The sequence below is a fragment of the Ranitomeya imitator genome, chromosome 5, assembly GCF_032444005.1.
Source record: "Ranitomeya imitator isolate aRanImi1 chromosome 5, aRanImi1.pri, whole genome shotgun sequence".
NCBI lineage: Eukaryota > Metazoa > Chordata > Amphibia > Anura > Dendrobatidae > Ranitomeya > Ranitomeya imitator.
The window spans coordinates 102,342,061-102,355,456 of NC_091286.1; the positions used below are offsets into that span (position 1 = coordinate 102,342,061).

At 45.4% G+C, this 13,396-nt stretch overlaps 3 protein-coding genes across 5 annotated transcripts in view; 1 reads left to right on the top strand and 2 right to left on the bottom strand.

Annotated features, from left to right (window-relative positions):
• NINL (ninein like) overlaps window positions 1-13,396 on the bottom strand; it is a 170,587-nt gene that overhangs the window by 71,584 nt on the left and 85,607 nt on the right. The gene's annotated exons all lie outside the window — the stretch shown is intronic.
• LOC138681460 (uncharacterized) lies at window positions 5,206-7,361 on the top strand. The gene is made up of 2 exons (XM_069768979.1): window positions 5,206-5,920; window positions 6,076-7,361. Exons 1-2 carry the CDS (start codon window positions 5,574-5,576, stop codon window positions 6,959-6,961), a joined length of 1,233 nt encoding a protein of 410 aa, XP_069625080.1. The 5' UTR covers window positions 5,206-5,573; the 3' UTR covers window positions 6,962-7,361.
• Window positions 8,717-11,702, bottom strand: LOC138681461 (uncharacterized). Its single transcript, XM_069768980.1, has 5 exons — window positions 11,364-11,702; window positions 11,179-11,283; window positions 10,831-11,026; window positions 10,522-10,681; window positions 8,717-9,596 (listed from the first exon to the last, which is right to left on the bottom strand). Exons 1-5 carry the CDS (start codon window positions 11,406-11,408, stop codon window positions 9,164-9,166), a joined length of 939 nt encoding a protein of 312 aa, XP_069625081.1. The 5' UTR covers window positions 11,409-11,702; the 3' UTR covers window positions 8,717-9,163.

Sequence of the window (13,396 nt, forward strand, 5' to 3'; positions counted from 1 at the left end):
AGACAATGAAGGGTTCAGCAGTGCTTACGCGCCTCCTCCATTCTATTCATATAGAGCTATGTAGAGCCGCGTTCTGGGGATCTGACGATGTCCCAACGGTCAAATCCCTAGTGTTCAAAGTATTCAAGTACGAAGAAGTGGCAAAGACACTCACCATTCCATTAATGTCCTTTATTTGGAAATCACATAAAAAGCAAGGAAGTGTGAAGAGGAGACGCAACGGACGACAGTCGTTTCGCGCCGGTATGCGCTTCTACGTCTAACATGCACTGTGAGCTGTGAGGTCTTCTATAGACAGGTGCATGCCTCTCCAAATCATGTCCTATCAGTTTAATTAACCACACCTGGACTCCAATGAAGGATTAGGGTATGTTTCCACGTTCAGGAAACGCTGCGTTTTTGACGCTGCGTTGAGCCGCAGCGTCAAACGCGCAGCGTCCAGATGTTACAGCATAGTGGAGGGGATTTCATGAAATCCCGTCTCCACTATGCATTAAAAGACGCATGCGGCAGACCCGCGAAAACGGACATGCGGCGCGTCTTTTAACCCCTTCCCGACCCATGACGCCACGTAGGTGTCATGAAAGTCGGTGCCAATCCGACCCATGACGCCTATGTGGCGTCATGGAAAGATCGCGTCCCTGCAGATCGGGTGAAAGGGTTAACTCCCATTTCACCCGATCTGCAGGGACAGGGGGAGTGGTAGTTTAGCCCAGGGGGGGTGGCTTCACCCCCTCGTGGCTACGATCGCTCTGATTGGCTGTTGAAAGTGAAACTGCCAATCAGAGCGATTTGTAATATTTCACCTATTATAACGGGTGAAATATTACAATCCAGCCATGGCCGATGCTGCAATATCATCGGCCATGGCTGGAAATACTAATGTGCCCCCACCCCACCGATCGCCCCCCCAGCCCCCCGATCTGGCCGGTACACTGATCCGGCTCCCCTCCATCCAGTGCTCCGCTCCCCCCCGTGCTCTTGTCCGCTCCCCCCGTGCTCCAATCACCCCCCCCCCCGTGCTCCAATCACCCCCCCTGCATTCCGATCCACCCCCCTCCGTGCTCCGTTCCACCCCCCCCCCCCCGTGCTCCGTTCCAGCCCCCCCGTGCTCCGTTCCACGCCCCCCGTGCTCCGTTCCACGCCTGCCGCGCTCTGATTCCCCCCCCCGTGCTCCGATCCCCCCCCCGTGGTCCCCCCCCACCCCATCATACTTACTGATCCTGCCGGGGTCCCGTCCGTCTTCTCCCCGGGCGCCGCCATCTTCCAAAATGGCGGGCGCATGCGCAGTGCGCCCACCGAATCTGCCGGCCGGCAGATTCGTTCCAAAGTGCATTTTGATCACTGAGATTGATCACTGAGATATAATCTATCTCAGTGATCAAAATAAAAAAAATAATACATGACCCCCCCCCTTTGTCACCCCCATAGGTAGGGACAATAAAAAAATAAAGAAATTTTTTTTTTTCCACTAATGTTAGAATAGGGTTAGGGTTAGGGGTAGGTTTAGGGTTAGGGTTAGGGGTAGGGTTAGGGTTAGGGGTAGGGTTAGGGGTAGGGTTAGGGCTAGGGTTAGGGTTAGGGTTAGGGGTAGGATTAGGGCTAGGGTTAGGGTTTCGGTATGTGCACACGTATTCTGGTCCTCTGCGGATTTTTCCGCTGCGGATTTGATAAATCCGCAGTGCTAAACCGCTGCGGATTTATGGCGGATTTACCACGTTTTTTTCTGCGCATTTCACTGCGGTTTTACAATTGCGATTTTCTATTTGAGCAGTTGTAAAACCGCTGCGGAATCCGCACAAAGAAGTGACATGCTGCGGAATGTAAACCGCTGCGTTTCCGTGCAGTTTTTCCGCAGCATGTGTACAGCGATTTTTGTTTCCCATAGGTCTACATTGAACTGTAAACTCATGGGAAACTGCTGCGGATCCGCAGTGTTTTCCGCAGTGTGCACATACCTTTAGAATTAGGCTATGTGCACACGGTGCGGATTTGGCTGCGGATTGGCCACTGCGGATTCGCAGCAGTATTCCATCAGGTTTACAGTACCATGTAAACATATGAAAAACCAAATCCGCTGTGCCCATGGTGCAGAAAATACCGCGCGGAAACGCTGCGTTGTATTTTCCGCAGCATGTCAATTCTTTGTGCGGATTCCGCGGCGTTTTACACCTGTTCCTCAATAGGAATCCGCAGGTGAAATCCGCACAAAAAACACTGGAAATCCGCGGAAATTTTTCAAAAATGGTGCGGAAATATCTCACATGAATCCGCAACGTGGGCACATAGCCTTAGGGTTAGGGTTGGAATTAGGGTTGTGGTTAGGGTTGTGATTAGGGTTAGGGGTGTGTTGGGGTTAGTGTTGGAGGTAGAATTGAGGGGTTTCCACTGTTTAGGCACATCAGGGGTCTCCAAACGCAACATGGCGCCACCATTGATTCCAGCCAATCTCGTATTCAAAAAGTCAAATGGTGCTCCCTCACTTCCGAGCCCTGACGTGTGCCCAAACAGTGGTTTACCCCCACATATGGGGTATCAGTGTACTCAGGATAAACTGTGCAACAATTACTGGGGTCCAATTTCTCCTGTTACCCTTGTGAATCTAAAAAAATGCTTGCTAAAACATCATTTTTGAGGAAAGAAAAATGATTTTTTATTTTCACGGCTCTGCGTTGTAAACGTCTGTGAAGCACTTGGGGGTTCAAAGTGCTCACCACATATCTAGATAAGTTCCTTGGGGGGTCTAGTTTCCAAAATGGGGTCACTTGTGGGGGGTTTCTACTGTTTAGGCACATCAGGGGCTCTGCAAACGCAACGTGACGCCCGCAGAGCATTCCATCAAAGTCTGCATTTCAAAAGTCACTTCTTCCCTTCTGAGCCCCAACGTGTGCCCAAACAGTGGTTTACCCCCACATATGGGGTATCACCGTACTCCGGAGAAACTGGACAACAAATATTGGGGTCAAATTTCTCCTGTTACCCTTGGGAAAATTAAAAAATTCTGGGCTAAATAATTATTTTTGAGGAAAGAAAACGTATTTATTATTTTCACGGCTCTGCATTATAAACTTCTATGAAGCACTTGGGGGTTCAAAGTGCTCACCACACATCTAGATAAGTTCCTTTCGGGGTCTAGTTTCCAAAATGGGGTCACTTGTGGGGGGTTTCTACTGTTAAGCCACATCAGGGGCTCTGCAAACGCAACGTGACGCCCACAGAGCATTCCATCAAAGTCTGCATTTCAAAACGTCACTACTTCACTTCCGAGCCTCGGCATGTGCCTAAACAGTGGTTTACCCCCACATATGGGGTATCAGCGTACTCAGGAGAAACTGGACAACAACTTATGGGGTCCAATTTCTCCTGTAACCCTTGGGAAAATAAAAAATTGCAGGCTAAAAGATCATTTTTGAGAAAATAATTTTTTTTTTTTATTTTCATGGCTCTGCGTTATAAACTTCTGTGAAGCACTTGGGGGTTCAAAGTCCTCACCACACATCTAGATTAGTTCCTTTGGGGGTCTAGTTTCCAAAATGGGGTCATTTCTGGGGGATCTCCAATGTTTAGGCACACAGGGGCTCTCCAAACGTGACATGGTGTCCGCTAATGATTGGAGCTAATTTTCCATTTAAAAAGCCAAATGGCGTGCCATCCCTTCCGAGCCCTGCCGTGCGCCCAAACAGTGGTTTACCCCCACATATGGGGTATCAGCGTACTCAGGACAAACTGGACAACAATATTTGGGGTCCAATTTCTCCTATTATCCTTGGCAAAATAGGAAATTCCAGGCTAAAAAATCATTTTTGAGGAAAGAAAAATTATTTTTTATTTTCATGGCTCTGCGTTATAAACTTCTGTGAAGCACCTGGGGGTTTAAAGTGCTCAATATGCATCTAGATAAGTTCCTTGGGGGGTCTAGTTTCCAAAATGGGGTCACTTGTGGGGGAGCTCCAATGTTTAGGCACACAGGGGCTCTCCAAACGCGACATGGTGTCCGCTAACAATTGGAGCTAATTTTCCATTCAAAAAGTCAAATGGCGCGCCTTCCCTTCCGAGCCCTGCCGAGTGCCCAAACAGTGGTTTACCCCCACATATGAGGTATCGGCGTACTCGGGAGAAATTGCCCAACAAATTTTATGATCCATTTTATCCTACTGCCCATGTGAAAATGAAAAAATTGAGGCGAAGAGAATTTTTTTGTGAAAAAAAAAACTTTTTCATTTTTACAGATCAATTTGTGAAGCACCTGAGGGTTTAAAGTGCTCACTAGGCATCTAAATAAGTTCCTTGGGGGGTCTAGTTTCAAAAATGGGGTCACTTGTGGGGGAGCGCCAATGTTTAGGCACACAGGAGCTATCCAAACGCGACATGGTGTCCTGTTGTGAATTCTGTGGCTAAGTTCACTTCTGTGGTCACAAGTGGTATTGCAGTCTCTGGGCTTCCTCCCTCAGGTGTTTTGGTGAGCTGGTTGGCTGCCTTGCTATTTAGCTCCACCTGAGTCTGTCTTCCTTGCTCCTTGTCAATGTTCCAGTGTTGGATCTGAGCTACTGCATCTTTCCTTGGGCCTGCTGCTCTGCTAGATAAGTGCTTCTAGTTTGTTTTCTGTTTTTTCTGTCCAGCTTGCTATTAACTTTTGCTGGAAGCTCTGAGAAGCAAAGGGGTGCACCGCCGTGCTGTTAGTTCGGCACGGTGGGTCTTTTTGCCCCTTTGCGTGGTTTTCGTTTTAGGGTTTTTTGTAGACTGCATAGTTCTCTTTGCTATCCTCGCTCTGTCTAGAATATCGGGCCTCACTTTGCTGAATCTATTTCATCCCTACGTTTTGTCTTTTCATCTTGCTAACAGTCATTATATGTGGGGGGCTGCCTATTCCTTTGGGGTATTTCTCTGAGGTAAGTCAGGCTTGTATTTCTATCTTCAGGCTAGTCAGCTCCTCAGGCAGTGCCGAGTTGCATAGGTAGTGATAGGCGCAATCCACTGCTGCTTATAGTTGTGTGAGGATAGATCAGGTACTGCAGTCTACAGAGATTCCACGTCTCAGAGCTCCTCCTATTGTTTTTGGTTATTGCCAGATCTCTGTATGTGCGCTGATTACTGCACGCTGTGTTGCCTGATTGCCAGCCATAACAGTACAAGGAGCCTCCCAATGATTCCCAATAGAGGGAAAAAAGAAATCCTGACATCATTTTTTTTTTCTAAGGCTACGTTCACATTAGCGTCATGCGACGCTGCGTCGCCGACGCAACGCACGACGCATCGGAAACGCACGCAAAAACGCAACTTTTGTGACGCAAGCGTCGGACGCATGCGTCGTAAAACGCAGCGTTTTTGGTGCGTTTTTGGTGCGTTTTTACAAAAACGCAGCGTTTTACGACGCATGCGTTGTCAAACACTGATTAGATCTTTACACACAATTTAGTGTCTAGACACTAGATAACACCACCAATGAATAGAAGAGGGTGGGTCTAGTGTCTAGACAATCGATAATGCCACCAATGGGTAGATGGGGGTGGGTATTAATGTAATAGTGGTATATATACCCCGGCATACATTATTTCCAACCATAGAGCATCAAGATGGATCGTTCCATGGAGAGTATCTACCTCACTTTTCAGCTGGAATTAGCCCTTGCTATAGCTTATGCTTTTGCCTGTCAAGAACAGAGGAAAAGAGACAAACAACGGAGAAGGAGTCGTCGGCGTTTTTGGCTACACCCTATAGTGGAAGTCCGAGAGAGTCGTGGAGTGTACCATTGTCTTTTTGGCGAATTAAATGAGAACCAGGACAAATATTTTGAGTACACCAGGATGTCAAAAGACAGCTTCCGATATCTGCTGCGTCTGGTGGAAGGAGCCATTTCCAGGCAGGACACGCAGCTCCGTAAATCGATTTCCCCTGAGGAACGTCTGCTGGTGACTCTACGGTACGTAATGGAATGTGAAGGATTTATATGTTCTTGCCACTTTTTAAATTAACGTGTTTTTGTTTTTTGGGGTGGGGGATTGTAATTAAAAATGAAAAATTATTTCATAACAATTAAATTAATTATATTTATTTATTTATTTTTCTTCTTGTCAGTTTCCTGGCTACCGGAGAGACATTGAGATCACTGCATTTCCAGTTTCGGATTGGAGTCTCAACACTGTCGGGTATTATTGCAGACACATGCCGCGCATTGTGGGACAACCTCAGGGAGGAATTTTTACCCATCCCTACAAGAGAATTATGGCATGCCAACGCCCAAAAATTTGAAAAAGTTTGTGATTTCCCTAACTGTATCGGAGCCGTGGATGGCAAGCACATTAGGATTACCAAGCCTTCAAGAAGTGGATCTCTTTTTTATAATTATAAAAAATACTTTTCCACCGTGCTGATGGCAATTGCAGGTGCGGACTGCAGGTTTCTCGCTGTGGACATTGGAGCGTTTGGTCGTGCAAATGATTCACGGACATTTAAGGAGTCTGACATGGGCCGAAGATTATACGAGAACAATTTTAATTTCCCCCATCCACGACCTCTTCCTAACACCGAAGGCCCGGCCCTGCCATTTGTTGTGGTTGGGGATGAGGCTTTTCAAATGTGTGGCAACCTACTTAAACCGTACTCTAGTCGGGGGTTGGACCGCACAAAAAGTATTTTTAATTATAGACTGTCCAGGGCCCGAAGAACTGTGGAGTGCGCCTTTGGCATTCTGGTGTCCAAATGGCGTATCTTAGGATCCGCAATAAATTTGAAAATTGAGACAGTGGATGAGGTGGTGAAGGCGTGTGTGGTTCTACACAATTTTATTATTGATAAAGAGAGAGTCAACGTTGAACTCGATGAACCCATACAAAATCCATTGCCTGATTATCAAGCTCATCCTCTGCGGACAACTTTGGAGATTGCTCATATGAGGGACCAATTTGCTGCATATTTTGTTTCCGATGTTGGCCGTGTTTCTTGGCAAGATCAAATGGTGTAATTCAACGTGTTGTTATGATGTTATGTAAACACTGTGGAGCCCATGTAACCATCATATGTTTGGTTATTAATGTCACCCGATTGTCTAATGCGTTGTGTTTGTTAATAAAGTTTATTGTGCCTTTCCGCCTTTCCGTTTTCACAAAACAAATCTCCCATCCGTTTTTCCATAGAAATTGTAAAAAATCCTATTTTATTGAAAGTAATGATTGTCCCACAAAATTTATGTGAGCACCAGTACCCAAATGGACTGTGACAAAACAATAAAATTTGCAGCCGTGAGTACCATAGTTTTGACGTATAAAACTTCATCGGCTCCCACCTTGTTAACCATAATTAATACTGAAGACTATTTTCATATGGAACCTGGCTTGACAAGGAGGGAAACTATCATGTTTGCAAAACTCAACAGAGTTAACACTATTGTACTCAGGATGGTAGAATTTGTCCAGAGTCAAATAGTGGCGACACTGTGAACATTGCTTCCACCTCACCTGACCAATATTTTAAAGGGAACCAGTCACCTGTATTTTGTGGGACTGGAACACCCCAAAACTCTGCCCATATGAGCCAAAAACAGTCCCACCAAATTCAGGTGACAGGTTCCCTTTAAGGTACATTAATAAAACTATTCTACAACGATAACTACCAGTGATACCACCGGACCGTGATCGTTGTTTATTGGTCGTGTGGTTGATGGAGAGCTGTCACACAGCCAGCTCTCCAGCAACCCAAAAAGAGCAAGTCCCGTGTAATCTGGGAAATGTTATGAAGCGCATGGCCGCACTCACGATGTTTACCATTGTAAATGTAGTTATTAAAAATACAAAACAACATTTTATTACGGTGTGTGACACGTCCATCGCCGTCAGCTTTCCGTACTGTGCCAGCCCTAAACCACAGTACAGCGTTTATTATTAACGGTGTGCTCTGATTTACGGGCGGGAATCACAGTGTAAGTAATTGCGGAAAGATGACGGCGAGGGACGTGGTTGACACCTTTTTTGATTTGTGGGGTATTTTTTAATTTTTATTTGAGTGTTTAAAACACTGCGCTAGTAACCCAATATTACCTATTTTAAAATAAAGACATCGCTTGATCGGTGTCTAACTCGCCGATCCAACAATGACAGCGTGGGTAACAAAAAAAAATCATAATCATTCGTTGACACCCAAAATCTCACAGCAGGGGCTCTATCGTTTTACGATTACAGAAAAGATAACGTTGGTTACACAAATAAACCAACTTTATCTATACTGAAATCGTTGTGTGATGGTACATTTTAAACTTGACATATTGAGCAATGCTGGTTGTGTTTGTAACAGCTGATAGTACAATGAGCGCCAGGCCTATAAAACAATTAATAAAAAAAAATCTAAAAAATATTGTCAGACATTGCACATCAGGTGTTACAAAGACAATATTTGTGTATACGGCGCAAGGTGTCATTTGGTGAAAACTTTATTTGAGACAATAAAAACCAATTTTTTGTAAACCAAATAAATTTTTTATTTTGGGACAGGAAAAAAAATTAGGGACATAACATTACGGGGTACCTACATCCACAACTAAAGGGGATTGATATCCCTCACTTCTGGTGGGTGTGGAAGAGACCGAGGAGGAGGACGAGGGGGAGGAAGCAGCAGCATATTCAATGATACTTGACGGGATGCCGACATCCATCCACTGTTGGGATACTTCCAAAGCAGGTGAGGGAGGAGGAGGAGGGACGACGACCAGTGTCCTTCGCTGGCTACTCCGGCTCCGGGTCGACCCAGGCTGTGTTGACGGTGTGCTCCTTGTAGACCCAGGCTGGGTACTGGGTGTGCTCCGTGTAGACCCAGCCTGGGTACTTGGTGTGCTCCGGGTCGACCCAGGCTGTGTTCTGGTGGTAGTTGTGGGAGCAGCCATAGCCAAGGTCGTAGTGCTAGTCGTCGTCGTCTTGATCTTCTTTTTTTTCCTCCTCTCTCTCTCTGTGTGTGGGTCGGCTTCCCGTCTGTGCCCGTGTGCCCTTGAAGGCCGGTCTTGCTCCGACCTTTGGGGCTCTGTTCTGTGGTGGCGGTGGCGGTGGCGGTGGCCCTCGTCACGCGGACCTCTGTGGTGGTGCTCTGCAGCAGGAGCCGGAGTCATGGCAGCCAGCGATGGTACTGTGGGCGCATTTGTCGCTGACTGCATGACCCGAGCCTGCTGCAGAGCAGTGACCTAAAGATTGTTGCAGCCCTGCATGACCGAAATCTGGAGTTCCGGCGTAAGATGTTCAACCATCCCGTTGTGAAGGGCATTAAAAAAATGTTTCGCCGGCCTCGCGAGATCCGTTTCGATGTTTTCAAGACGCCGCTCGATATTTGACATTTTATCGCACAGCGCCTTGAAACCATTCTGAAAGACGGTACTCAAATGTAAAAATTCGGGCATGGGCGCCCTGTCCGAGGCCCGCTGACGCTGTCGGGAAGACCCGAAGGAAGGAGCGACAGAGGCCTCGGCCAGGGGAACATCTGATGGACCGGCTGCCGGTTCGCCAGATTGTGGTGGTGCAGACCTGCTCTCGCTGTGGGATGGCTGCGAGGCTTGAGATGGCGCTTCACAAAGGACCGCTCCAGAGGGTCGGACAGGCTCGCGGGTGCTGCTGTGTGTTCTGTGAAAACATAAGGAAAGCATTAGTATACTAAATATCAAATTTCACAGGCGTCATTAATTAACTTTACCGCCAGGTATCCATTACCGCCATTAATATTAACCTATTTTTAATCTTGACACTGCATATGCACCATCAATATTAAAAAAAAACACATTTATTTTATTCCAAATAGTCACCCATGATTGCGATTTAACGCCAGACAATTATGCTTACGTTGGAATTGCCATGACGTCACGGTCATGTGACCGAGACGTCATCACAGGTCCTTTGAGCTGAGCAAGCATGGGAACATAACCTGCCTTGCAGTGGAATGTATGGCGTGTCTATAATATTTTAATTATTTGTGTATAACTAAATCGGGGATACACCTGGATAGGTACTATACTAATCCCCTATGAAATATTGGCTGGGCATGGCCAATCTACTAGCTATCTGTGTTCTGTATACTTCCGATTTCAGGGACATTACTAGTAAGTCACGCTCACCATTGTAGTAATCCCAGAAGGGAGCTGCTGTGTAAAGTGTGAGAATACCAGAAATGAATATAAATTCGAGGTCAACGAGGCGTGAAAAGTAAAAACAAAATACTTTATTCACTTCAATCAGAAGCAGAGGATGAAACATCTGCACAATACAATAAAAACACTATCTACGTGTTTCAGGTCTGATGTTCCCTGCCACCTGAAACGCGTAGATAGTGTCTATGGTATTGTGCTGATTTTTCATCCTCTGCTTATGATTGAAGAGGATAAAAGTATGTATTTTTTACTTTTCACGCCTCGGTGAACTCACCTTTTTTTTTTTGTTTAAATACTTTGTACTTGCCAAAATAAATGGCTGGGCAATAAGCTAAGTGGCTGGAATGTAGTATGTGAATATGCATGTTTTAAAAACTAGGTGTGTGCATAGGTACTTGACTTACTCTCTGCTTTCAAGGACCGGTCTCAAGAATTGCAGTATACGGTTATACTTGTAAACCGAGGTCCTTGAAGCCGCTGCACCACTACGGGCCTGTCCTTCCTTTTTCAGGCCCCTCTTGAAACGGTCCTTCATGGAGCGCCATCTGGTCCGCAGTTTTCGAACTGTGTATAAATAAATAAAAAAACACAACAAAATTTAGAGAATATATTGACAACGATTACGCAACCGTGTGCAATACCAATAGAAGACATCACAGACGGTTGTGTAATCCTAGCATGATGGGTCACAGCAGCATTTTGGAAATACTTACGAAAACTAGCTTTGACCGTGGGGGAAGCGCTGTCGAAGCCATCCCACAGCAATTGTGCCACCTCTTTCCACATACACCGCAATATGCCCTGGTCCGCGTGCCGGGGGTCACGGCTGTCCCACAACGGGCCCCGTTCCTCTATGGATGCCACCATGAGGTCGATGTTGAGGGGTTCATCCAGGGCCCGTTGTGAAACCTAGAAAAAATGGAAAATATTAATTGTTGCAAGATAAATAAAAGTTGACCCTACCTCCTCCACCGCCACCTACCACACACAACACCACCCCATCCCGCCACCCCCCATACCCGCCCAAAAAAAAAAAAAAAAGTTTAAAAAAAAAAAATTACTCTCCGTCCTGCAACCACAGCTTGGCCCCGTGGTCTCTGCTCCTGCTCCGGTCTCTGCTCCTGCTCCCTCTCTTCCTCCTGGCTCTCCTCCTCACTTGAAGAAGCCTGCAAAATAGTTTACCAAAAAGTTGAGTGACCCATCTACAAATGAAAGCGAATATAGTAATAGTAGATCATGTACTCACCTCACTCCTCAGCGGTGGGGTGCTGGAATCACTGCCGCTGGCCATGACTATTAATGCAATTCTGAAATAAAGAACAAAATAATTGTTCCTATGCTCCTATGCACAATCCAGCAATATAAAAAACAAAAACAAAAAAAAAAGGCATTTAAACCACAAACAACATTGCACTCCAACCTAACGCTGAGCAAACAACACTGCCACATTGATTAAATTAAAGAAACAATGGCTGAGACAACCCAATGCCAGATTAAACTAAAGCCTAAAGATAAGATCTACAACAGACCCCATGTTGTAATACCAAAAGTTGTTTTTTTTTTAAAGTACAGTAATCCACGGAGCAAGAAACCCCAAAAATACAATAGATTTTTGAAAGGAAAAAAATGTAAATATTTAAAAACACCATACTTTACAATAAAACCGACAGGGCCGGAGACAATAGAAGGGCATACAACGCCATACATCACAGCCAGAAACATACAACAATGTCTTTACACAACCACAGTGCAGAACTACACAACTTGCAATAAAAAAATTATTACATGTAAAAGGGCGCATAATCATTCTATGCACTACCATACTTTACAATAAAACCGTCAGGGCCGGAGACTATTAAACGCCATCATATAACGCAATTTTTAAACATCACAACTGAATACAAAAAACACCACCAAACCAAATAATTGAAAATAAAATTCTATCCTGAAAAGAACAATCATCAAGGCCGCAGACACAATGAAACGCCATCCTATACAACGCCATACATCACAACCAGACTAAAAATACAACAATATCTTTAACCACAGTGCAGAATATAAAACACAACTTGCAAAAATAATTTTAAACCACATGTAGAAAATGCACAGAATCATTGTATACTTACATCTCTGGACAGCGGATAAGTAGAAGTGTTCTGGGATGTGTAGAAGTGTTCTGGTGATGGATTTCTTGCCTCAAGATGCTGCAGTAGAAGTGACAAACAATCCAAACATTTTCTTTATATAGGGGGGATGTTTATCTACTGTTTGCACTGTCTAGACACTGTCTAGACACCTTTTTGTTCAATTTTATGTAACGACGCATGCGTCGTACAACGCACGCACGACGCACACACGCGACGCAAGTGCGTTGTCAATGTGTTTCAATGGAGATTTTAACGCAATGTCGACGCACGAGCGACGCAAGTGCGACGCATGCGTTTTTTAGACGCTCGAAAAATGCAACATTGTCGCGTCTCCGACGCCACCCAGGTGCGGTGAAACGACGCATGCGTCGTGCGTTTTACCGAAAACGCACGACAACGCAACGCATGCGTCCCCAATGTAAAAGATAGGGGCGCATGACGCATGCGTTGCCGTGCGTCGGCGACGCAGCGTCGCATGACGCTAATGTGAACGTAGCCTTAGCTCTGTCTTCAGTCTTTTTTTTCCCCTAGACATTAGAGTGCTTCAGGACACAGCTGTGGACATGGATATTCAGGCTCTGTGCTCCTCAATGGATAATCTCGTTGTAAATGTACAAAAGATTCAAGATACTATTGATCAGAAATCGATGCTAGAACCAAGAATTCCGATTCCTGATTTGTTTTTTGGTGACAGAACTAAGTTCCTGAGCTTCAGAAATAATTGTAAGCTATTTTTGGCCTTGAAACCTCATTCTTCTGGTAATCCTATTCAACAGGTTTTGATTATTATTTCTTTTTTGCGCGGCGACCCACAGGACTGGGCGTTTTCTCTTGCACCAGGAGATTCTGCATTGAGTAATGTTGATGCATTTTTCCAGGCGCTGGGATTGCTTTACGATGAGCCTAATTCAGTGGATCAGGCTGACAAAAATCTGCTGGCTTTATGCCAGGGTCAGGATGATGTAGAAGTATATTGTCAGAAATTTAGGAAGTGGTCAGTACTCACTCTGTGGAATGAATCTGCACTAGCGGCTTTGTTCAGAAAGGGTCTCTCTGAAGCTCTTAAGGATGTAATGGTGGGATTTCCTATGCCTGCTGGTTTGAATGAGTCTATGTCCTTGGCCATTCAGAT